General features: G+C 37.9%; 1 protein-coding gene across 1 annotated transcript in view; it reads left to right on the plus strand.

Moving 5' to 3' along the window:
• LOC135466135 (bridge-like lipid transfer protein family member 3B) overlaps positions 1-25,249 on the plus strand; it is a 62,678-nt gene that overhangs the window by 24,937 nt on the left and 12,492 nt on the right. Inside the window, 9 exon segments of the mRNA XM_064743504.1 lie at positions 1,198-1,236; positions 12,873-12,955; positions 13,814-13,922; positions 16,596-16,836; positions 18,311-18,474; positions 19,291-19,419; positions 19,421-19,466; positions 19,860-19,907; positions 19,910-19,948. Coding sequence (XP_064599574.1) covers positions 1,198-1,236; positions 12,873-12,955; positions 13,814-13,922; positions 16,596-16,836; positions 18,311-18,474; positions 19,291-19,419; positions 19,421-19,466; positions 19,860-19,907; positions 19,910-19,948 — 898 coding nt within the window.

Raw genomic sequence — 25,249 nt, forward strand, 5'->3', positions numbered from 1 at the left:
GAATATTTCTCCACCTGATGGCAGTGTTAGATATGAAATATTTGTGAAAGTGGTCGTCAGAATTAAATGTAAATTGAAAAAACCTATTCACCGTTACCTGTATCTGTCAGAACATGTGGCCTTCAAGTGTTGATTCTTGATATCAGTAATGGATTAATCAATTAAGTGGAGAAAGCTTGTAGTAAAGTGTTGTGCGCAGACAAATGACTAATTCCAGCAAAAGGTTTACTGTTAATGCTTATAGAGTGTGGCAGTCAAGACCAGACATGGCAATCCTGAAAAATGAAATGATCTAGTTCCTGATCCAACGGGTATTAAGTGTACGTGGACTTACATGACCACTGTGTGTGTGCTATACAGAACCTAAGGTGTACGTACAAGACACATTTGTATTCATTCAGTTTATATACATTGTTCAGGCATGTTTACTGCAAAAAATTACGTGCACATGTAGAATGTATTTAATTGGAGAAATTTAATAATGTGATTTGTTTTTGAGAATATGACCTTAACTTTTACTGATGGAAGTAAGTGATATTGTTCAAAATGATTGCTGTTCATGGTTACTTTTGAATGGTGCAATGTGTAACTAATGTATCATCAGTCAGAAAGTTCTTTGAGGCTCCATATGTTTTGCTTGGTTAAATGAGTTTGTACAGTATTGGGATGTCAAATCAAACTGTCCTGATGTTAAGTCAGGGACTTTAAGTTTTTGTGAGTGCTGTATTATCCTTGATAAAAAATGAAAAATGGATGTTTTTTGTGTTTTTCGGCTGTATAGAATTGAAACCAGAAAAATTTGAAATGGCAGGAAAGAAGTTAGAAAAAGCATCTGCCATACCTGTATATGTCTCAATACAACCTAAAACTTATTGGTTATAATACTGAGCTAGTTAATAAATTTTATATTCCTGAGGGTAGTCACATATTGTGATGCATTATATATACATGTGGATGTAATGTTTGCTCAAAGACATATTGAGAGCTTCTTTATAGCTAAGTACAGTTCATTCACTCACTATGCTATATTTATGCATGTATTTTTTAACAATTCCGTGTTAAACATTGCTGAACTTATTTAAATATTAAATATTAATAAGAAATGTGTCAGAGTTGTTAATGGATACTTCTGTTAAATATTGTCTGACAGACCCTGCGTGTTGATCTAATTTTAATAAATTGCTGTTATTGTTTCAGATTCAATGGACGAAACTTAAATCTCAACCAATATGGCTGGTAAGTACATAGTGATCAGTTGAGAAACAATGACTGGAAGAAGTTAGTACTTTAGCATGTTTCCCCTTTATGTTTGATCCATTTAGGTGCATGTTCTTACAATATGTCATTCTAGTACATACTTGTATACACTGTTTATTGAATCAAGGCATGCTTTGTGGTTCAGTATTTTGGTTTTACTTAAAACCTTTCCCTTTTACAACTTAAATATTCATATATTATCATCATACTTGTACCTCACTTTTAAAATGTTGTGGATGTCAATGAAAATAGAAATATTGAGAATTTTGACGTATTATTAGGGCCACACTGAATTGCCTTGCTTCTTCCCTGAAGGGTAGCAACAGGAACCCCATAGCTTATGCTAACTTGTCTCAAACCCTTCTCCATGCTTTGCTCATTCCAAGTCTGTCGCTTTATCTTCCTAACGTAGTTGCGGACCATTTTTAATTTTCTGGAAATTAAAAATTATTTCTTTTTTTAATTATGAGGAATACTTCATATTTTGCACTGAAAAAAGACAATTTATTTGCACAAAGGCAAAATAAGAATGAAATCATATTTAAATTCATGGGGCAATGTGGTGCAAAATGAAACATTGTTTTATTTTTATATTATTATTATACATGTATATATTTTAATATTATATTATTATTCATTGTTCTATACCATGACATGGTGTTCCATTTTGCCTCAGACACTATGTTTTGTTTTTCTCTATCCATACTGAAAGGAGATTGCAATATGGTGTCGTACTTGTCAACATCATAAAATCCAGTATACTAGAAAATATAAAAAAAACTTTTCTTGACTCTCATGGTAATATGGAATTTGTTCACAGCTTAAAAACTAGCTTACCTTACATCAGAGTGTACAAAAATCTTCACCTAGGTCCAGAATTATTAAGACTCTTCTCTGACTAGCGACAATAAAGTCTACGTGCCCCACACGCACTGCGCTGCAAAGGAAAATTACGCCACCTAAGGGCTGAAGTTGCCATGGCAGGAAATTCAAAGTTTCATTTTGCCCCACCTTCCCCTACCACCTAAATGTCAATTATATGTGAGCTTGTGCCGCGCACGAAAACAATCGCTGTGCCTTTGTGAGTATGGCTCAGAAAACGAGATATTACAGAATTACCACTTGTATTCGCTATGGAATGAGATAAAAATTGTCCAGAAGACCACAAATGAAGCCATTGGTGAATTTAATGTGCTTGCCTTTGCCACAAGTGTTTTCTTATATTTTCGTTCCGCCGAAAAAGCCAGCGGAAGGCTCTGTTCCCAAATACATAATTCCAAAAGGCATATTTTACCATGGATAGCTTCATGGCTGTGAACTAGATCTAACCCAGTATTAAAAGTTCACAGTCCGTTTTTTGGCTAACAATTTCCTCCCGCTGTTGAACAATGCCTTGTAGCACTTGGATGGGTATTCTGTAAGACGGGTTGGAAGTTGGGAGGTCACATGACCGCCCTTCCATGTCGAAAACACAATGGCTTCGCTGGCGAACAGTAAGGTGTAGTTGTTGCTGTATAAGATAGCATCACAAAAGACCTGCAGAAATACTCAGACTATCTGGAAAGCTGAAAATTATAGAAATCCAACAGATACAGAATCTCTGACAGCGATTCAAAAATAGGCATTTTTCTATGCGATAACCTTGGGAGGACCATTTTATTCACCCACTCCCTTTGTTACTAAGGAGATCACCTGGTCTCTAGCTTCCAATCCGTCTTACAGAATACGTATCCGATACCTATAGATTGAAATACGCCTACATTGGAAGTGTTTTCAGCTGTGTCCATTTGAATACCGATAAAATAATGTTGCCATACTTTTGGGGGACGTACACTTTACAGAACTGATGACTAGTGTCCTTGTGTTTCCATAGGGAGTTGAGATTTCAAATTAATTACTCATTTTGTGAAATAATCATTGTAAGATGTTCAAGGAAATCTTGTAAACATCGCAGCAGTCAGCGTCTTTCGACAGCAAGATATAGAATTCTTTGTGATCCAATTCTTTTGTCCACGCTATACCTTTAAAACACACCTACTGTTGCAAAACTGAATTGCAGAGAATTGTGTGGATCTGATTATAACTGGTGCTAAATGCTCACAAACACTGACAAACCTTGGACACAGGCCTATACCTCCATGGACAAGTGGCTGAAGCTACATCTATAGCTGAGGTTCTACGTGTAGCCCACTCAAGTATATCCCCAAGTTTTTTTTTTTTTTTTGAATTAAATTAATTCAGTCATGGACTGGTATAGTCATGGTGACAAGTTAGACCTTACACCATAATATCCGCTGTAACATTATCAAAACAGAAGATTTTTGTTTAAAAGCTTCATAATCAAAGAATCCCTTACAGAGCCCCTTTTGTGTTGGCATCCACCATTGTGTTACTCTCATTTCACATGTATCAGAGGCCCCCATATAAACCCCTTCTTTTGCCTTGGAAAAATAACCTTCGAGAGATCTCAAAATTTTTAAAAAAAAAGGCTATTCAGGTGTGTGGATACCTTTTCGCCCTGTCAAAAGTCTATGCTAGATACCTTTTCTCCCTGTCATAAGTCTGTGCTAGGGACCATGTAGCTGGGAATATATTGGTATAATTTCCTGAGCTGTCATTGAGATTACCTCTACCAGACTCTGAGAAAACTTTGGTGGATAGAAACTGTATAAGTTTACTGATACATTGTTGTGAAGTGGAAACAATGGTTGTGAGGCTGGAAAGGGCAAGTGCATTCAAAATGGATACAGGGAAGTTGACATACAAAGACAAGGCTAATATGTTCCATCCTTTAATCTGCAACACAACATAATTTTGGCTCTCCTCTTCCTCATATATAAATGTTTTGGACAGTGTAAATTAGGTCAAAGCTGGTTATCTGAGCTGAAGCCCACCTTGGTGCTTACACTCTCCATACTTTCAGATAAGCATGTACATTGAATGATGTATGTTGTATGGAAGACATAATAAATATTTGATCCTTCGCATGCAGGGTGTTCACAAAGGGGATGTAGCAGGCTGCAGACAGCTGTCTACTGCCGTCACCTTAGCCGCCAACTTTGAACATTCATATTATTTAAATCAATAGTAATTGTGACATAATCACTTTCAATTCAGCCGCCTACTTTTGAGCTCTGACCTCCTTCTCCAGTTATGAATGAAAACCTTGCACATGAATGAAGAATCCCCTAAATCTCAGAAAGTTTAATCAAAATGAGGAAATTTAAGGAATCGAAACAGATTTCTCAGAATAGAATTTGTTTTAATAGATCACGAGGTTCAACTTCACTCCGTCAAAATGATCATGTGGATAGGATTTTGGTCATATTTTCACATGCTCACAACCTCTGTACAGGACCTGAAAATGCTAGCACAAACTGTTGGCTGAAATTATACTCATAAAAATGACCTACCTACCCTGTTTTGTTATAAAGGGCTTATAACATCAAAAAAACAATATTCTAATTTTGGCCTAGGATGCTATGGAAACAATCCTCAGATTTCAGATTGTACTCCTGAAAGAGTGCAAATTTTTTACAGCCATGGCAGCCAGAAGATTGGTGTATCGGTATATGACTGACCAGTAGTAATCCCATGAGCAATCTCTTAAATGATAGATACCACCTCTTAAAGCAGGGAGGTCGGATTGAAAATGTCTGTGAATGACAGACCATTGGGATTCAAATTCCATCCATTTGTCACCACTCTATGCGTGAACGTGTAGTTATGTGGATGCTGTGGGGAAGAACTGGAATGGCAGCACGAAATAATGACTTAGAGACTCCATTAAGAATTTGTAGGTGCTGATGGTTGTGAAAAGATGTGTTGTCAGCTTTCTCGTGGCTGATTGCACCCACTTCCTTGTTCTCTGTATGACAGAGACTGCATGCCCACACATCACACAATCCTATAGCATTTGGATTATCTATATCATAAACCACTGACATATAGATCATGGGATTGTTTTGTTTTACCATGCATACTGATGGTCCAAGACTTCATGGAAATTGCTTTTCTCTTTCAAAGTCTTGCAGAAGATTGTCAGATTTTCTGAGAATAAAGCCTAACTAATCAACATGGTATACATGTACTTATATGTATGTATGCCTTCATCAATTAGTTTCATGAGCATTAATTACACATACATTTACTATTCTACAGTAAAAACCTTCATATTCCTGTCTTCTGATATTTGGGAAAACATACATGCTGTCCATACGTATTATTTTCTTGTTTTTTTTTGTTGTTGTTTCTTAGGGGATTTTCTTGGGGGGGGGGGGTTGTTAGTTTGTTTTTTGTTTTATTAAGTTGTACAAAATTTGAGTTTGCCTACAGGTACATCTACGTGTACCTGATGACCTTCTAATTTTCGCTTTTCTAGTATGAGGTCATGTAATGTACCAAGTACATGTATACCTGATGAGATGTATATGTTCCTTGCACACATGTATTTGTCTATGGCTGTTCATTAATTGACACAGATTTCCTGAAGTAAATGTTACATGTACATGATAAGTTCTTTAAAATAGATAATAACTCAAATTAGAGTTACAATTTGAATTGTAAGGTCGGTGAAATTGCTCATGAGTAGCAAGTGTACCAGATCAAACAATCTCAAGGGACTCCTCCTAAAGGTTGCTCCCTTTCTTCAGCGGAAGTCAATTGATACATGGCCATTGGTCTGAGATGATGAAAGGTTGGATCAGGCTTTAGTCAAAGAGGGTTGTTCCAGGGAACCTGATAAGCTGCCCCCCTCCCTTGTCGTTTGAGGAGGGAATTGAGAGAGTGGAGGAGACAGGGAGCATCCTGCCTTCCGCTTCTCCCCTACCAGCCACCACTCAGCTTGTTGACAGCACTGTTGTGGACAGTTCACTGCTAATGGAACCCTAGCCTTCCCATTAGGAGCAGTTAGGACCAAGCAGAGAGCTGTTAAATTGGATTACATTGGCAAATGCTATGGGGATAGTCCACACTCCCTTGTCTCCAAGGATGGGATTATGCAATCAAGATGCCTTAGCTAATGGGAAGTAGAAACAGGCTTTATCTGCGTAAAGTAGCAGATCTGGTTAACATTTTGCAGCCAAAACCATTTTGGAGGAGATGAAACTGGTAACGAGGATGAAAGCTTTGTCCACTTTGTGTCATTGTTTTAAAGGGTGTATGTTGCCAGCAGGTCTGGAACGTGGAAACCAAGACTGGGCTATCACTGGCGGGTCCATATGCTAGCTGAACTCATTAGGGCTAGCCTTATTACATGGCCTTATAGCCTACAGATCCTTTAGGGCTGGTGCTTGCCCTGACACTTCTCTGCCCCTCTTACTTACATGTAAACCCTGACACCAAATGGCAGGCTATCCTGGCTGTAGGTTATATTGTATAGACCAGTGTACAATCTGGTAATAAATGATTTCGTACTGAAAAACCAGTATTTCAACTTATCCTGACTTTGGGCAGTGGTATATATTTGCCTGGGTAGCGGGTATATATTCCACATATAAATGGAATGGGCAGGTCTGATTTTTAAACATCTGTGTGTTTAACTATTTACTGACAGATAACATGTATGTACATATAGCATCTCATCTGCAGAACTAGAATGCTTGAATCTAGTTGATTTAATGGATGAAAACATGATAGTTGCATGTAGTGCCAGAGGCTACAGTGGTTTCAGCGTGTACATGTAAGGTGTGGTTTGTTTACATGTACTTGTCTCATTTCTCATTCATATGTTTTTCTTCCAAAATTTGTTTTGTGTTTGTTTTTTCCTCAACATTTTCCTGACAAAGTATGTGAGATGATTTTATATACATGCAAATAGGTAAGATGTTACAGACTTTAAAGCCTGAGGATCATATGAAACTTTGACATTTTGAGGATGAAGATACTAGATTACACAGGAATATGAATGTATTTCTGCTATGCTTGAATGAAGGAAGGTTGGATGTATTGGAGAAAAGGCCATGAGACAGCTAAGAGTCCTTTGGAACCATGGTAATTTGATTGGCTGTTGGTTCCCAAATTTGGCCTAATTGTAGGGTTGCCAGAGAGTGTTCCAGGCTAGATCGAGTTCTCACATGACCTGGTCGTTGAGGCGTCATCTTGCAGGAAACATTTGCAATTAGCTGTTGTGCTTGGATGTCCCTACTCCTTTTTTGTCCTTTGTCACACCTTTGCTGATGTGGTGTCACTGTAATTCTTTGTTAATGACAAGTGATCAACTTGCGATGCCATTCATGGAATTTGATGCCTTTGAAACAGACTGAAAATAAATAACTGCAGTTTTCATTGATGAGTGTCTTACTTGTGTTACATTTATATCGGGAAGATTTGATGCAGCATAGTGCTAGCTGCTTGACTAAAAGCATCCTTTGTTTGGAGAATCTAGGCACTTATGCCAGATACAATGATCTCCTGTCGAGACACTCTGGTAGATTATAATTAGTCGGATTGGTAGGCCTTATGTCCAGATGGCAGGTAAACACTGAGATCTGCCTAGCTCAGGTGGGACTTATGTCAGGTGAAAAATCAATTTTTGAACAGCACATATGTAATTACAACTGGTTCATCATTTTGTTGTCTACTCAAATGTCTCTGAGAATCACTGTGTCTATGTGTTCTTCCATGCCATACAGTGTCATCACCCTCTCATTAGAACAAATGGTACTAGTATTGATTTTCCTTAATGATAATATCCTTGAGACTTGTTATGGCTTGGATAGTTGTGAAGTTCGAGACTTCTCGTAACTCCTGCCGCAGCTGTAGTGCTTCAAACAGCATGTTTCCTGTTACACTTCAGTGATCATGTCATACATGATAGTGTCAGTTACTAGTACATACATGTATGTAGTTATTTAAATTTGTTTATTTATTTGGTTCGTGCACGTTTAACATCATACTGAAGGCATTTTCAGTCAGCTTGTATAGATCTGTGGTAATTTACATGTACGTAGTTTTATGAAGTTGTAGTACCTGGAATAAGCCATTGGCCTTTGGCAGCTAACTGACAGGCTTTCTGTAGAGCATGTTCAGTGTGAATGTCATATGGGTGGAAGGCTAGTGATCTTCCAAGGAGCACCGAGTAAGACCAAGTTAACAGTCGTATGACTTCTTATGGTTTACATGTAATTTCACTAAAGGCATGGAGAACAGTAGAGGTATGAAAATATAGAGGATTTTTACCTGTCCAAGGCTAGGAATGAACCATCATCTCATTTGTTCGGTACTATAGCAATTGAAAGGCAGCATTTTAACCACTCAGCCATGACTTGCCCATATGGTTAAAATTACGTATGTATTTCCGGTCATTTGGTATTAACCAAATTCTAGTAGATAAAGATTGAAAGGATACTTGCAACATGTGACTTGTAATATCTCATATTAATTATATCAAATGATAATTATAGTTAAAATTAGTGGCATACTTGTTAGTTAGTTTAAAAGATCAGAAAGATAAGGCACATCTGTGGCAACAGAAATGTTTCAGTTGGTTATAGATTCCTTGATTATAACGTTTGTCGTCAAAGATAGTGGAGAACTTTGTGGAGTACATTAGCGTAGAAGTTGTCCAATTTTCTTCAGCGGAGAAGACAACAAGATTATCTGGGTTCTGCAATATGGAGATGATAAATCAAGTGTCTGCATCAAGATGATCCAATCAAAAACCATGCAAGTGTGACTAATTTCATCGTCGTTGGTGTTTCTGTCCAATCAATATGGGCATAGTTTCACATCTTCCATCTGTGAGTGACGTTCTCGTCATGACAGGTCCATGCACTATTGTATTAGGGTCAGTCTGCTCATTGACAGGCCTTAAAACTTACACCAGGTTTTCACAACCGTCCAAGTCCTTGGTGGTTCTGTTTGAGGCATACTTGGTCATAAAGACAAAGAATCTCTTGAGAAAGACTCATAAGGCTTCAAATTGCATGTTACTTAAACATGCCAGACAGACACTAATATTCAGATAGCGATTGATTTTTATTAAACTGGAGGAAAAGGAAGCCAAAATAATCAGCTTGTGAGCTTAATTCGGTAGACATATATAAGGTTTTTTCTGAATACTGAATACCAATAAATTAGCTGTCAGAAGGCTTGAAGTAGGTGACTATAAATGTCTTGACATAGCTAGGTAATCAGACTAAATCAGAGTAGATGCACAACATGAGTAAGTCCAGGGACAATTGACACGCTGTGACAACTGCGTAGTACATGTCAAGTAGTCATTATACATACATATACAAGATATGGACATATCTTCTATAACTATAAAGGTCTGGAACTGGAACAACAATTACAGGTATATATTATTAATCATATCAGAATATTTTGGGGTTTTGTACTAAAGTTTTTCTGAAAAACTCTGCTTAAAACACATGTTCATCATGACATGTATTTTGTGTGTACAGTGGTTGCTCTGAAGGTTAAGATTGATACAATTAGCTGACAGGTACATGTAGTTCTTGACATTTTAATGTTATCATTGTTAACTAAAAGAGAGACCTTTAAAAAGCCTGTAAATTCAGTGTTTTCAGTGATAAGCAGGATGTTACAGACTGTGCTGTAAAGAGGTGCTTTCTTATGTTGCTAAGTACATGTACCTGTAGGAGATTTAGATATTGTCTATTTATTGCACGTGGTTTCTGTGTGGCTTGTCACTTAACTGTGATAACATGCCCTTTTTTGTACCATGTTCTTTAAGAGGATGCCTGTGTCAATTATTGGATCTTTTCCTAATTTCAAGCATTCATTGACAAAGGATATTTTTTTTTTCAAAGTGAGTTGAATTTCCATAAAAGCTATCAAGGAAGGTGTGACTTGTAGGTGATGAATCCTGGTCAAGGTGTTCAATGTGCCTATTGACCTGTGGAAGAGATGGACGGGTCAGTTTTTCTTGCAGGTTATTAGCGCCTGATTAATTCCCACGCCGCAGGACATGCGTCTACAGCACTCTTTTTACCTTGATTATTTTACAATTCGTGGAAGTCTGGCGATTAACCAACTTCACAGCGTGTTGAGATGTGTATTTGATTGGCAAGGGAATTGTCTGAGGCTGCGTGGTAGTCAGGAAGCAAGAGTCCTGACAAATTAGCGTCTCTGTGTCATGCGCCCCAGGGCTGCCCGGATGAGCTGAGTCTTCCACTAAGTCAGTGTTAATCAGTGATTTGTTGGGGGACCCTCTGATGCCAGACAGCAGTGTCTTCCATTGTGACATTGACAAATGTAAGGCCTTGTTCAATGAAGCAATCAAAAGCTATAGCTGATTGTAACTACCATGGCAACATATGTCTTTAACATGCTGTCATGGTAACTATACATGTATAATCACCTTCCATTGTTGCCTATGATGGTTTCTGGCCCCTGGATTGGCTGCTAACAGTGAAGTGTTTAAGTTAGATTGTATGAGTTTTGACTTCTTAAATAAATACTTTAAGAAGTAAAATTAAATAGATGTACACATAATGATACACAGTAAAATGAAATATAGATTGCAAACACCTGCTGTCTCTACTGTTCAATGAATAAAATGAGAACTTTATCTGAGGACTTTTCTCTAGCTCTCTAAGTAAATGGTGGTTGGTTCCTTGTGGCTCAACTGGAAACCTCATTCGTGAAATTTTTATACATGTACGAAGGTCGTCCCATTCTTCCTGCCTATCATGACAACATAGTTGGCTCTGAATTGGCTCCATGTGGGACACATCTTAATCAAGTATGGTGGAAGGGTTACACCAATGTGAAATGTAATCTTGTAAATACAGTAATTTACATCCAGTATGCACTTCATTGCAGTTGTATTTTCCATATGTTTTATATTCAAGATAATAAACATCTGTCTTCTTTTGCTAGGTTTTTTGCTAGGTTTGTTTTTTGCTAGGTTTTTTGCTAGGTTTTTTTGCCAACTTTTGGTAGTAACCACCAAATAACACATACAAGTCCAACCTTTACAAACTGTCAGAGCTTCACCATTTGGTTCACTACTTCAAAGCCACACAGGTGACAACAAGCATATAGGATTTCTCCACGAAATGGTTTGCTGTTATGCATACATACGATTGTAAAAACAGGTCATCGAAGAACCCTGGAGATCAGCCTTCTGTATGCCAGTAAAGTGAAAGAAAAGTAGATGCAACCACATGATGGCTTCCAATGAATTTCGCTTTGATACACACTATCCCGTTGATTGTGTCTCTCCTGTGGACCAAGGAGTGAACTTCTAAATTGTGAACTGTGTACAACAACACAATGACTGTCTGACTGGTTACAGAGGACGATTAAAACTGAAAACAATTAAAGACTTATCATGTTGCTTGACTGCGTTAATCAAGAATTAATGACTGGGGTTGAAATACTGGTGGTTGATAAAAATGACTCATCATAGGTGCGAAAACAGGTAACATCTCTTTGAATACCAGAACTGCTTAGGTTACGTGCACAAGCAATGTTACATAGTGATAACCCATCGCCCATTGTTTTAATCTCTGATCCAGATAACAAGAATAAGTGACAGCGCAGGAAACAGAAGAGGATTAAAGACACCCTTCATAATACCTGTTTGACATACTTGAGTAATTCCGGCCCTAATGTAACTAGGAAAATTAAACAGTTGTCAGAATGTTTTTTCGGTATTTGCCTTGATTAAATGCACCAACATTAATTCCCGTGAACCCATTTCTGAAATAAATTCACTCGGCGAATAGAGTGATATTTATTGTGATCAGAACAGAAAGAAGAATTAGTAAATATTGAATCTGACATACACACAACCTATAGTGTAACACTGGATAAAGCTGCATGTACAGCTTACCAGTCCATATTGCCAGTGAAATTGGAAATGCCTGGACAAAGATCAAATTCAATGTCTGAAAACTCGGAATATGAAGTATGACCAGAGATTTCCGTGTCATTAAATGGAATTTTGTTGTCCACTATGGGTTCAAATTGACAAGGCGGTATAGTGGCTTCTGTGTAGCTAGAATCCAGCTCGAAAATGACATTGTTTTGATGCGAATTCCCAGGTAATATAGGCCAGCTAGACTTGTATTGGCAATCTATGACGTCACTCGCTGAGCTTTACCGGACGGCCAGCTGGAGATCGGCTGTAGTAGTAAATCTATTGTTTTTGATGGATTTATTGTCATGATTACGTTTATCAGAGGCCCTCCTGGTAACATACTGTTAAACTGGTTATAATCTTTATACTTAGGACAAGTAGCTAAATCTGGACACTAATCCTTAAACATATCCCACTGACTTAATTCTTACATGTATGTCAAGGATTACCCATTTTGGGATAACCACTGTTAATACTTTGTTTGCTAGCAGTTAACATTATAGTTACAGTGTATAAATTTATAACCCCTGTCTGTTTTAATTGTTACTGATGACTCTTTGTATTTGATGCCATTGTTTCATTTTTTAGATGTTATTATATGTTACTGTATTCAGGTAAAATTGTGTTTCTACTTGTGCTGACAATGTTGCCTGTGCTAACAGTGTTGCCTGTATTCAGTTTAAATTATGTTTCTACTGCCTGTGCTAACAATGTTGCCTGTGCATTGTTTTAATTATGTTTCTACTGCTTGGGCTATCAGTGTTACCTGTTTCTAATGTTGCAGTTGCTGGATGAGGTGTTGCTGGAGGTGGAGACATGTGAGACACCTCGCCCCTACAATAGTCCTTCAGAACAGGCCTCCTACAGGTAGGCTTCCCAGCTAGTTGATTCCAACAGCCAACAGCCTACCTAGGTGCCAATGAAATTCGCTGAAGAACCCTGAGATATGGTGCATGGGTCACCCTGCCCTTTTAAAGTCAAAATTTATATTGGTATTTACAGTAAATTTATAAATCCTTCCGTATACTGTTGTGACTGCGATTAAAAGCTAGGTGTAAATCGATGTTGCGACTTGAAGCAACTGGGTTTTGAGCAACTTGCAACGTCTGGAAGAAACTGGGGCATTCAGTCACAGGCAGTGTTACTTGATTTTCTGCAAACCGAAGCATTCAGTTGTGTCGATATTCAGATGCTGGTGCCCGTGCAGCTGAGCTTTTGTGATACATGTACCTCACATGCAACAGGTCACCAGAAAGTCACACTGTTATTTCAAGAGCTGACAGTTGCCGTCAATGGCAGCTGACCTACATGTACATGAATAAATAACGAATCTGGTCAGACTTGGCTGGATGCTCACGATTGTAAGGTTCTCTCAGACTTCTCGACATGAACATTGTTTATGATTGCAAGTCGAACTACACCATGTCATGTAATGATTTGATGTAATCAATGATGTAATTACTTTTCATGTAATGATGCGTGCTGTATGCATGGTTAAAAATTTTCAGGAAAATGATAGCTTATTGCTCACAACCATTTTTTCTAAGGTACGAGTCCAGACAGTTCCTGAAGCACAATGGCTGTGCTTGCTGACAGATTCTAATACTTGGAGTTAGGTTTTGTCCCATGTGATTTAGGCAGGGTGTGATGACCTGTACTTTAGCGCAGCCCATTAGTCATACGTGATATCCCAAGTGATCAAATCCATCCTGTTCTGTTTGTCAGATCTGGAGGGAAATATGGCTTCAGTGATAAAGTGATAGATGGAATGAGCGTGGCTATCAACTCTGTGAACGTAAACTTCCGCTCAAAAACCTTTGCGGCCTCCTTGCAGGTGAGTATGTAGAGATTACATTTTGTCTTGTAAGCAGATAAATTGAGGCTGAAATGCCAGATTACCATAATTCAGGATAGCCATTATTATAGCCCCCAGACCCCCTGGCATGACAGCCTTGGTTGTAAAAGAAAAAGCATCAAACGAATGTAATTTACAGAGGTTCCGCCTCTGTATTACTCCTGTATTGCAACTGTCAAACAAGGTGGACTGTTAAAGCATAATCAGAGCTATGGGTCTGGGCTGAATTGCCTCACCAACTGTGGTCGTCGTTTAAAGACTGTCTGAGCTATTGTCATAAATTGTGTGGAGGGGGAAATGGTGTGAATCCTGGGTAATAACGATGTTACTTAACACAGCAGATTGGCCAGCCTTCCCAGCTGCACATTCCCCTGGCTGATTTATCCCAATGTTTCCTCCTGAACGTACAGTTTGAGTTTTTGCGATAATGCGTGATTTATTAGCCTGATTGCCAAAGACTGTCGACCATAATCAGTACACAGAAACAAGCTAACCTGTTTTTAACACTTGTCTAATCCACCTCTGGCTAAGGCAAAAATTATTTACTGGAAGTCCCATAGGAGATACCTCCTTATCTAGCTTCCAGATAGACCGAGGCACCAGCTGAAAAAAAACGGCCAGTATTGTAAAGATGGATGATTGATTTCTCCAAGGCTTAACCTAACGGCTCTTGTATAATACCCAGGCCAGCCGTGTGAAATAATTAAACTAATGCCAACTTTTGCCAACCCTTTTGGCAGAGATGATTTAATGTCATTATACCTGACTTGATGAAGCACAAATACCAACATGTTCACCAGCCTAAGGGTTTCCCGTTCAGAGAACTTGTAGCAAACTTCCAGCATCATGTTTTATTTTTCTAATTTGCCTTGCTTGTGATGAAGTACATCCTACATGCTGGTAACATCTAAACTGCTGATTTTTTATCTTGTTAATTTTTATAAAGATGGCATTTTCTTGGTGAGATATTTCCAGACACATTTCTGCTATAATTAAATGCAGTCAGATATAAATATAATTTAAACAACACTCATAGTTCTTTCTTGAACCCCATTGTGTAAGTTTTCACAGAAATGTTGTACATTAAATGACAATTTATGGTTTCAAATACATGTAGCTCTGATAATCTTTCATTCATTGTTAATTTTTTTAAAATCGTTATCTTTGTTTTAGCCAGAATAAAAGAGAAGGCCTTTTTTACATACTTTATGTAGTAAAGTATTTTTGTGTGTTGCATAGAATCAAAATTATTCTGAATCTGTTTTAATTATTTATTCTTCTCAAGCCCAAACTACAAGTTATTTATATAATGGAGAATCACAATTTTAATTGCATCTTGTTATTATTCTTGACTCTGCCGCACATGTAATGACTTGAAGCTGTCACCATGGTGATCTCAGATGTGAGATTGAGTGTAGCTCATGCTGGAATCAGGTCACTGCATCAAAAAGAGTTGACCATTTCCTGGCCTTTCCTTTTACTTCATAATCACCATATGGTGAAGAGAAATTGCCCAATCTGCTGTAAATTCTTGTCCACTCGTTTATGGCATAGAGCAGTGATGCATGTGAAATTGTATATTGCCAAAGGTGCAAGGCTCTCCCAAGTAACTATCCAGCGAGGTGAACAATGATCGCATGGTTTATTTTGTTATATGGGCCATATTACAAGATTGGTGAAATTCACTAAATCATTATAATCATGCCAGGAACTATGGCTCCACTTTATGTCTCTTGTCTCCAAAAAGTTAAATGTTTGTGAAAAATTGTTTATGACTTTATTGGTTAAAGCATTTTTTTAGACACTATTGAGGAAAATGATTAAGCATGTAGTGGCACTTGATTGTCCAACATTTATATGACTACCGTAGCTCAGTCGCATTGATATGCAGCATTGTCAATATTCAGGACTCTTTTTTTTTTTTTTTTTTGAATTATTATCAGAGGCCTGTTTTACAAAGCGATAGTTATATGAAGTTAGTGCTACAGTGTACCTATGCTTTGGACAGTGCCCATGCAAATGTACTATATTCCTTGTACATGTGCTTGTTGTCATCATCATAATACCTTTCCGGGGAAAAAAAGAAATCCAGAAAGTGATAAGGCTTTCAAATAATCAACATTATAATCACTATTTTGCTGTAAGACATACAAAGCCCAGGCATTGCTAAGTTCTGATGATAAAGATGGGGTAAAGTTGGATATACATGTACATGCTGATGTGTTGGATGATTCAGCTGATAAACAACTTTACCTGGAGAATCACTTTGCTTATAATTTTGAAGATGCTATCTTATCTGATTTTCTGCACTACACCAAGCCTAGATATAGATCTACATGGCTGTTTGATGGACATATTCTGACGAAAGACATGTTTTTTGTTTGTATATGCTGCAAAAATAATATTCTTCTGTAAACTATGGCTTTACTACCTTTATGGATGTAAAGCTATACATCTATTAAGTATCAGTAGTAACTTTCATATTTACCAACACATGAGCGAACGAATTCAAGAATAAGCAAAGTCGTGTAGAGCTCGCGAATCTTTCACACATTTGCAACCAGTTGCTTTATGAGAACTTTTTCCTGCACTGTCAGCTAGATACATTTTGTCAAAAATCACTTGAAACAATTTGGATTTCTCATTTTACAGTTGTCTCGGGTGCAAGTGTACAGTGTAAACCCTAACTGGCAGAAAGTCACAGATCTGCGGACGACGCGCATCAAGGACCTGGAAAAAGGAGAAATCTTGGTGTTCAAGGAGGTGGACTGGCAAACCACTCGAATTGAGGCCAACGGCATCAACATCTCTGACCCATCTATCTCCAGTACACCTCTACGACTGATCGCCAACCAATCAAAGATCAGGATAACTCTCAAGAAAAAACTTCATGGTCAGATTTACGAATAATTCATTTATTTCATTTTCAGTGCTTATTTATTGTTCATTCTCACCTTGTATTGCTCTTTTCCTTATGCTGCAAATATTTCTATGGTTATGAAAATTTGGAAAAGTTCTCTTTTGCTGATCTTTGATTTTACTGTCCTGTTGTGAGATGCCTTGTCACAAGTCATATATTCATTGTTGGGTATTTGATGTTGAGTGATGTTCCTCTTTGAATCTTCTTTAACTGTATGTGTATATTTCTAAATGGACTTTGTGAGTTTCTTTATAGTGTTGACATCTAATTTTGGTGGAAACTTTTTGTGCTGACTGACTACTTATGCAATCTAACATTTTTATATGATAGTAGGATAGTGTTTTCTGGTGTAATCTCTCTGCTTGATGACCTGTTGTGGAATCCTTGGGTTTGATGGTAGTATAATGGATAATGCCGTTTTGCTTGTTGAATTGCCAGTGGGTTTCTTGTTCCTATAGCAATGTTCTCCTTAATTTATTTTCTTGTCTGATCACCCATTATGGAGTTTGTTTTAAACTGAGTTTTGTGGAGTAGAATGTGTACTCTAAATTCTATTGTGATTTCCTGCAGAGTGATCCTTCTGATGGAAGATCTGCTATGGAATTTTTGGTTTCAGATTGCAGTTCTGTGTTCTGCATTCTGCAGATTGATCTTTCTGTTGTGCGATCTGTACAATTTTTTGTTTAGATTGAAATGTGGTTTTCTCTCAAGTGGGCTTTCTTTTGAGATCTGTTCTGGATCTTTGATACAGATTGTTTTGTGATCTGCAGAATGATCTTTCTCTTTGAGGATCTGTTGTGGAACCAGTGCTGTGTCCTCTTAAATGACTTTTCTGTTGGATAACATGTTGAGGATCTCCCTGTTCAGATTGTAGTGTGCTGTCATAAGACTGAGTGACATTTCGGTTGGATGTTTCAAATGTTCTGGATCTCTGTTCAGATTGTAATGTTTGCCCTCTCAAATGATTTTTCTTTTGAGTGATATGTTCTGGATGTTTCTTCAGAGTGTAGTGTGGTGTCATTTATTAGTGATCTTTCTGTGGGATGATTTGTTTTGGATCTTTGTTTTCTTCAGAGTGTAGTGTGGTGTTGTTCCAAGTGATCTTTCTGTTGGATGATCTGTTTCAGATTGTAGTGTGGTGTCGTTCCGAGTGATCTTTCTGTTGGATGATCTCTTTTGGATCTGTTTTAGATTGTAGTGTGGTGTCGTTCCGAGTGATCTTTCTGTTGGATGATCTGTTTTGGATCTGTTTTAGATTGTAATGTGGTGTCATCCTGGGTGATCTTTCTGTTGGATGATCTGTTTTGGATCTGTTTCAGATTGTAGTGTGGTGTCGTTCCGAGTGATCTTTCTGTTGGATGATCTGTTTTGGATCTTTTTCAGATTGTAGTGTGGTGTCGTTCTGAATGATCCTTCTGTTGGATGATCTGTTTTGGATCTGTTTCAGATTGTAGTGTGGTATCGTCTCGAGTGATCTTTCTGTTGGATGATCTGTTATGGGTTCTCACAGACACTCAGCTGAAGGCAGCCATCCTCTACTCAAGGTCTCTACAAGAAGCTATAGAGAAATCTTCAGAGCAGAGCAAAAAACTAGCTGCTGAAAAACTTAAGGTACTTAAGTTACTGCATCCACCAAACTGTAAATTCATTTATGTCTTCCATAAAAGTTTCGTGTTTTTCATCACAGGCTGTTTTACATGTACTCAAGTTAACTCAAATCTGTCACTTTCAAAGAGTTCTTTTTACCTGCACTTTTACAGTCCTGTTTTATTTGATTGTAATGATACAGGTGGTTAACTTAGGAAATCTGTAGCCTGTGTAGTTGAAGCTGACTTTATATGGAGATAAAATTTTAGAATTTAAGGCAATAATGTTTATATGAAACTGTGTTAGCTGTTTGACTGCAATGATGAAGTGGTTACAAGACAACTGCTGATTGTGCAAGAGTTGACACCAGACCAAGGACATCTGAAACTAAACTCGTCCATATTTATGGAGAGAGCACCATTATAAATAATTGAAAATATGTGTCTGCTTGCATTCCAGCTGAGAAGTCATTGCAGTGCAACCTATTAAATTATTTACACTCATACACCAGCCCAAACGTATTGATTTTGCGTGCTGAAGCAGTGTTTTTTTTTCATACCACTGCATGATTTTATCATATCGAAGGATAAAAAATAGAAAACTGGCCTACTGGGAATTTCTTCTGAATGAAATTTCAGACTCTGTCCTCTCAAACCACCAATTTTCTCTGAACACGGACAAAAGTTCAAACTCATTTCTTTCATTGTTCAATTTATAAGCAGGAAATAGAAGTGTAAATTACGTCCTTGAATGAATTAGGAATTTTTGCAAATTGACCATTTATAAATATTGTGTAAAATGGTATGGAAACTTCAATGAATTTGTTGAGTTTTTTCTCAGAAACAAGGTCATATTGGCCCTACTGCCGATCAACTGCGCCATCAACTGCGACAACAACAAAGCACTCCAGCCACACCCATTGCCCGATTCTTCGCCAAATATGATGTCATATCAACCTCGTATCATCTCGATATCAAGCCGTATCGACCTCCATCTGTGTGATGACACTGTTCCTGGTAAGGGTCGTTTTGTTCAGTTTTCTTACCCATGAATCTGACTGCTCTCACATAAGTGAAATATTAGAGGACAGTGTAAAAACCTGTCAAATATGTAAATATATATATATATTTAAAAGGCCTAACCTTTAATCAGAAACACATGACCAATCAAGCATAAATAAATACATTAAAAGCCTAATCTTCATCAATAACTGTCCAAAAAGACATGTTTCTATGATATTTACTCCTGAGCCTGCTTTTCTTCGTATACATAAGGAGAGCAACACCCCTTTTATTCCGTTGACAAGACTCATTTATTACTGGGTATGAGAATCCGTTTTTCCACTCCACTCACTTTAATATTATGTTTTGTCACATGACATGTTTTTGTTTTCTCTGACATCCCCGCAGGCGAGAGTTATAAGCGAGCTGTAGAAGGAGGAGCCATGCAGATCACACTTCAGAACTGTCCTTAGATTATTACCCATACCACCCTGCAGGTAAGTTGTCATGGAAACTTGTCTGATTTGCTGCATTTTTATTTATGTTTTACGGAGATTTGAGCTTGTGCAATCACTGGTCTTCTAAATCTTTAACATCAACATAAAGAAAAAAAAAGTATGGGACGAATTTGTTGAAAAGTTTACCATGCTCACTAACTTTGAGGGGTTTTTTTGTGCTTTTTTTTTTAAATAGCTCAAATTGTTATTAAAATACATATATGTACTAATTCATTTGTTGTAATGTCTGCATTTGTACATTAGGTGACATACAAGGTGAAGTATATGTTAAATCTGATATCTGGGATTAAATTCATACCTGCATTGTCTCAATCTTGCATGGTCACACTGTTCAATATGACATTACACAGTGGTCATATTTCTTTGGAAGAACAATCCTTGAAGTCCTTGAAACACTCTTTGCCTGTCCTAGTGAAATAGACATGTTATTAAAAGGGTGTCTTTGTTGAGTGAGTTTTGGTTACAAGCAGGCTGCCATATTTGCTGACTTTAGTTTGCAAAAGAAAGTTTTAGAGTGGGTAAAAAATAGTATCATTTACATGCATGTGTGTATGTACAGTATTTAATATAACATACATGTACATGTATGGATGAAGTCTGTTCTCTGTTGGGAGTGTATGCCTGTCAGCCTATACCCTCCTACTGAAGACACATGTGGATCTGTATATAAGGTGTTGCCATACACTAGCTTTGCCATGCAGCCCTTCAGTGGGAACCAGTTTTGCTGTTGACAGCTCAGAAATTGCATCTTTCTACGTGAATATGGTCCTGAATGTTGCATTATATCCAGATGGTATGTTAGACGCAAGTGCTGCTTCTGCTACTGCTGCAGCAATTGCCCAGTAGGAACAGTTGGACTCAACATCTTACTAGGTAGACATAGTACCTGGGTGTCCATGTCAGATGTCTGATATGATAGAGCTTCCTAAATCAGTTGACTTAGCCATTGTAAAGACTTGAACCAAAAATCTGTTTACCAGTTAGGTCAGGCCCTTGTTAGTTGTGATTTTACTTTTAGATTTTGTCATTAGCATGCACATCTGATATGTTTGATCAACTCTCTTAAGTTCCTTCATTATGATATTTTGAGATTGTATTTGTATTTTGCTTCATACATGTACAAACTGGATATTACAGAAGCTAGTAATAGTTTGAATTAGTTTGAGTTGTCTGGCATGTTGATGACATCTTTAATTTAAATTACTTGTAAAAGGTTGCTGCTTTTGCATTTGTTTATTTGCTTTCTGTGTGTTGTGTTTGCGATGTGCTCGAACACTCATTTTTGTACTGCTATCAGTTTGGTACTGTTATCAGCTTTGTACTGCTATAACTGTGGTACTATTATCGGTTTTGTACTGCTACTGGTTGATCAGGAGCATATCTAATTTTCACTCTCTACAGCTGTATACCTCTAGATTGTCAGGATGTACCTGTGTTTCCTTCTCTACAAAAACTGCATTTCTAACATCTCCCTCCATGAATCTTTTAGATCCTATTTTTGGATCAGAAGTGTTCGTTGGTGTGTATTATGCTGAATACGGACTTATTTGGGAACATTCTGTTTTGATTTATAAGCAGGTTTGATTTATGTATGCATGAAGATTTATTTGAATGGTGTTATGTATGGTAATGATACTCAAGAATATTGCGCTTACATGAGAAACGGCAGAAATGCAAGGTGGGAAGTTAACATGTGCAAATCCCATTGGACACCACTGCCCTTTGACAGGTACCTGTGCATAGTGTTAAATAAGGCAAGACAAGCTCAATCCTAAATTTTGGATCAATTTTTACCTTGTAGCCTAATTTAGCATAAGGATAAATATTATCTCATCAGATCTGCGCACTTATTGGCTGCCTAAAAAAATTGAATGGATTTACGTAGGTGTATGAAACTAGGTGAATATGAATATCTCCCATGAGTAGGATACTTATTTGAAAGTGAATGTGCCTCATGAATTTTTGTCAACATTTTATGGCCCAGTACATGACATATACATGTATTTGTAATAACAGATTGTCAGATTATTCTTACTTTTATCAGAAACTTTATTAAATTATACAAGTTTATTCTGCAACCAGCTGATGCTTATCCTGTTATGAATTTGCCACAAGGTTTTATGTTGCCAAATGCTTGTTTTATGTTTTCATCACAAATGTACTTTTTTAAAAGGCTTTGTCATAAATATTTTATACTAACCAGCCCTGCAGAATCTTTTCTCATAGCCTAATTATTTCCCCAGCACACATAATAAAGGAACACAAATAAGTTCCTTGGATGGTTTTAAAAGCCTGATGAGATAGGTTCCCAGTCTTTCTGTCTGTTTGCCAAACTACTTGTTCATCCGTTTTTTTCAGAGATACACATTTATAATGCAGTAGGACTAGCTTTAGCATTTCCAAAATGTGTATTTGTGTCTTTGAGTGAGAGGTGGTGGACTCAGAAATCAAATCACACACGGACCCAGGGGCCGTCTAACAACCGGAAGCATTGAAGCTTCACCCCACCTTTTCCTTAGTCATATAGCCCCTGGACCATATCCTGTAACATTGATTACTTTGGTGATTTGTGTTCTATAAAGTAGGATTCTCTCACTTTTTGAGTTGTGCCCAACAAACTTGGTTCTTTTTTATCCAGGATCAGTAATGTGAGCTTCACTGACTTGAAGGCTGTGCCCCACAAACTTGGTTCTTTTTTATCCAGGATCACTAATGTGAGCTTCACTGACTTGAAGGCTGTGCCCCACAAACTTGGTTCTTTTCTGTCCAGGATCACTAATGTGAGCTTCTCTGACTTGAAGGCTGTACCCCACAAACTTGGTTCTTTTCTATCCAGGATCACTAATTTGAGCTTCACTGACTTGAAACCTGTGCCCCACAAACTTGGTTCTTTTCTATCCAGGATCACTAATGAGAGCTTCTCTGACTTGAAATCTGTGCCCAACAAACTTGGTTCTTCTCTATCCAGGATCATTAATGTAAGCTTCACTGACTTGAAGGCTGTGTCCCACAAACTGGGTTCTTTTCTATGTAGAATCACTAATGTAAGCTTCTCTGACTTGAAGGCTGTACCCCACAAACTTGGTTCCTTTCTATCCAGGATCACTAATTTGAGCTTCACTGACTTGAAACCTGTGCCCCACAAACTTGGTTCTTCTCTATCCAGGATCATTAATGTAAGCTTCACTGACTTGAAGGCTGTGTCCCACAAACTGGGTTCTTTTCTATCCAGGATCACTAATGTAAGCTTCACTGACTTGAAGGCTGTGCCACACAAACTTGTTTTTTTTTCAATTCAGGATCACTAATGAGAGCTTCACTGACTTGAAATCAGTGCCATGCAAACTGGGTTCTTTTATACCCAGGATTGATGCCGTATGCTTCTCTGTCTTGAAAGCTGTCCCCTTACAAACTAGGCTCTTCTCTATCCAAAATCATTGAAATCTAGTTCTTTGGCTTGAAAGCTAGATGTGTACCCTACAGACTGGGTTCCTTTCTATCAATGGTAGCTGAAGTTTGATTCTCTTGGTTGAAAGCTGTGTCTCACAAACTGGGTTCTTTTCTTTCTATAGTCACTGAAGTTTGATTTTATTACTTGAAAGCTTTCACTAGCTTGATAGCTGCACCGTACAAACTGGTTTTTTTTTTTATCCATGATGACTGAAGTCGATCCTCTTGATAGAGAGCTGTGTCCCAAAAAGTGGATTCCTTTCTGTATCCATGGTCTCTGAGTTTGCCTGAAAGCTGAACCCTACTGACAGGGATTCTTTTCTGTCTGTGATCGCTGAAGCCTGGTTCTCTTGCTTGAGGGCTGTACACTAAAAACTGGGTTCTGTTCCATACAAGATGACTGAAGTCTGTTTCTCTCACTTGAGAGTTCTGTCCAACAAACTGGGTTAATTTCCTACCACGATCTTCATTTTCTTGTTAGAATTTCCTTTCATTTTTTTTTACCAAACACAGAAGATTAATTTACCGCCATCCTATTATTCAACCATAGAAATTCTTTGGCCAGTCCTGTGAACCGATCAATTACTCAAAACGACGTCCTGAAAACAACAAATGAAATTTTGGACTTATCTCAGGACGGGCCTATAGATTGATCCTTGGCCTGAGCTGTCCAATCAGAATTGATCTCGCAAGATTGATAAATGTGATTCGTTGTGAAGGTGGTTTATATGGCCACTTATTGTTATGGGCTGGCGGGTATTGATTCAAACAGCTGGAGGGGTGGGGTGGAGGGGTGGGGAGCGGTTATCAGCCTCAGTGAGCGCACTCATATTATAGCCTTTTCTCCGTGGCCTTTTAGGTTTAGGACCAGCCAGTAAATTGATGTATGACCTGACAATATATTTTCTTACCATTAGTTCGTCTCCAGTGGAGAATTTGACAGTTCCGATCACTCGCCACTGACAAATTATTGAATGTCCCATCGAGTGTGCTAAGTGTTCATGTTCTTGTAATTGTGATTTACAATTAATACCCATTCTTCGACTAAACATCCCAGGAGTCTGACTGAATACATTCATTGTGGCACATTTGCTTGATAATGATGCCAATCTAAATCAGCGAAACACGCTTGCATCTTTCTCTGCATTCACTGCTTTTAATACTTGCAATAAATTCACTGGGAGCTAATTATTTTTGTTCACCAAATTTAGGATGCAGTTGTTTGCCAGCAGGACATTCTATAGTGACACAACATTAAATTTTACCACTTTCCTTGCCATAGAAAATACCAATAATTTGTCTACACCGCCTTCAGCCAATAAGAATGATGGCTGTAAATATACCTGGGACAAAGTGTCCTCTTAAATTTCAACAATAACCATCACTCAAATTAATAGATATGCCAATACCAGACTCTTGATCAAAGCTTGAAATTGGCTTCTTTTTTCATTATTGGTTAGTTTGAATGGCTGTACAGTGCAGGCAGGAGGATTTCACGGAAAGGATTGGTCCGTTTCCAACAAAAAAAAGGCTTGGCCACTCACTCAGTGCTGCTTAGTAAACATTGAACAGAGTTAATTGTCCGAAGACTTGAGTTGTGAGCCTTGAAATTGTGGCTAAGGTGTGACTAAGCCCTTGTACTTTGTTGCATCAAGTGGTCTCGTGAAAAATGGTCCTTATGCAATCTCTGTGTACAGAGAGCCTGCAATGCTATCTGCCACGATGGACAGGAAGTAGCACAGCCAATGAATTACATGTAGGATAGAAGGCCAGTCAAGCTCCTTGACCAAGGAAGTTGTGATTCATATGAAATTCGGATTCTGAGATTGG

This window comes from Liolophura sinensis, chromosome 6, assembly GCF_032854445.1.
Source record: "Liolophura sinensis isolate JHLJ2023 chromosome 6, CUHK_Ljap_v2, whole genome shotgun sequence".
Lineage (NCBI taxonomy): Eukaryota > Metazoa > Mollusca > Polyplacophora > Chitonida > Chitonidae > Liolophura > Liolophura sinensis.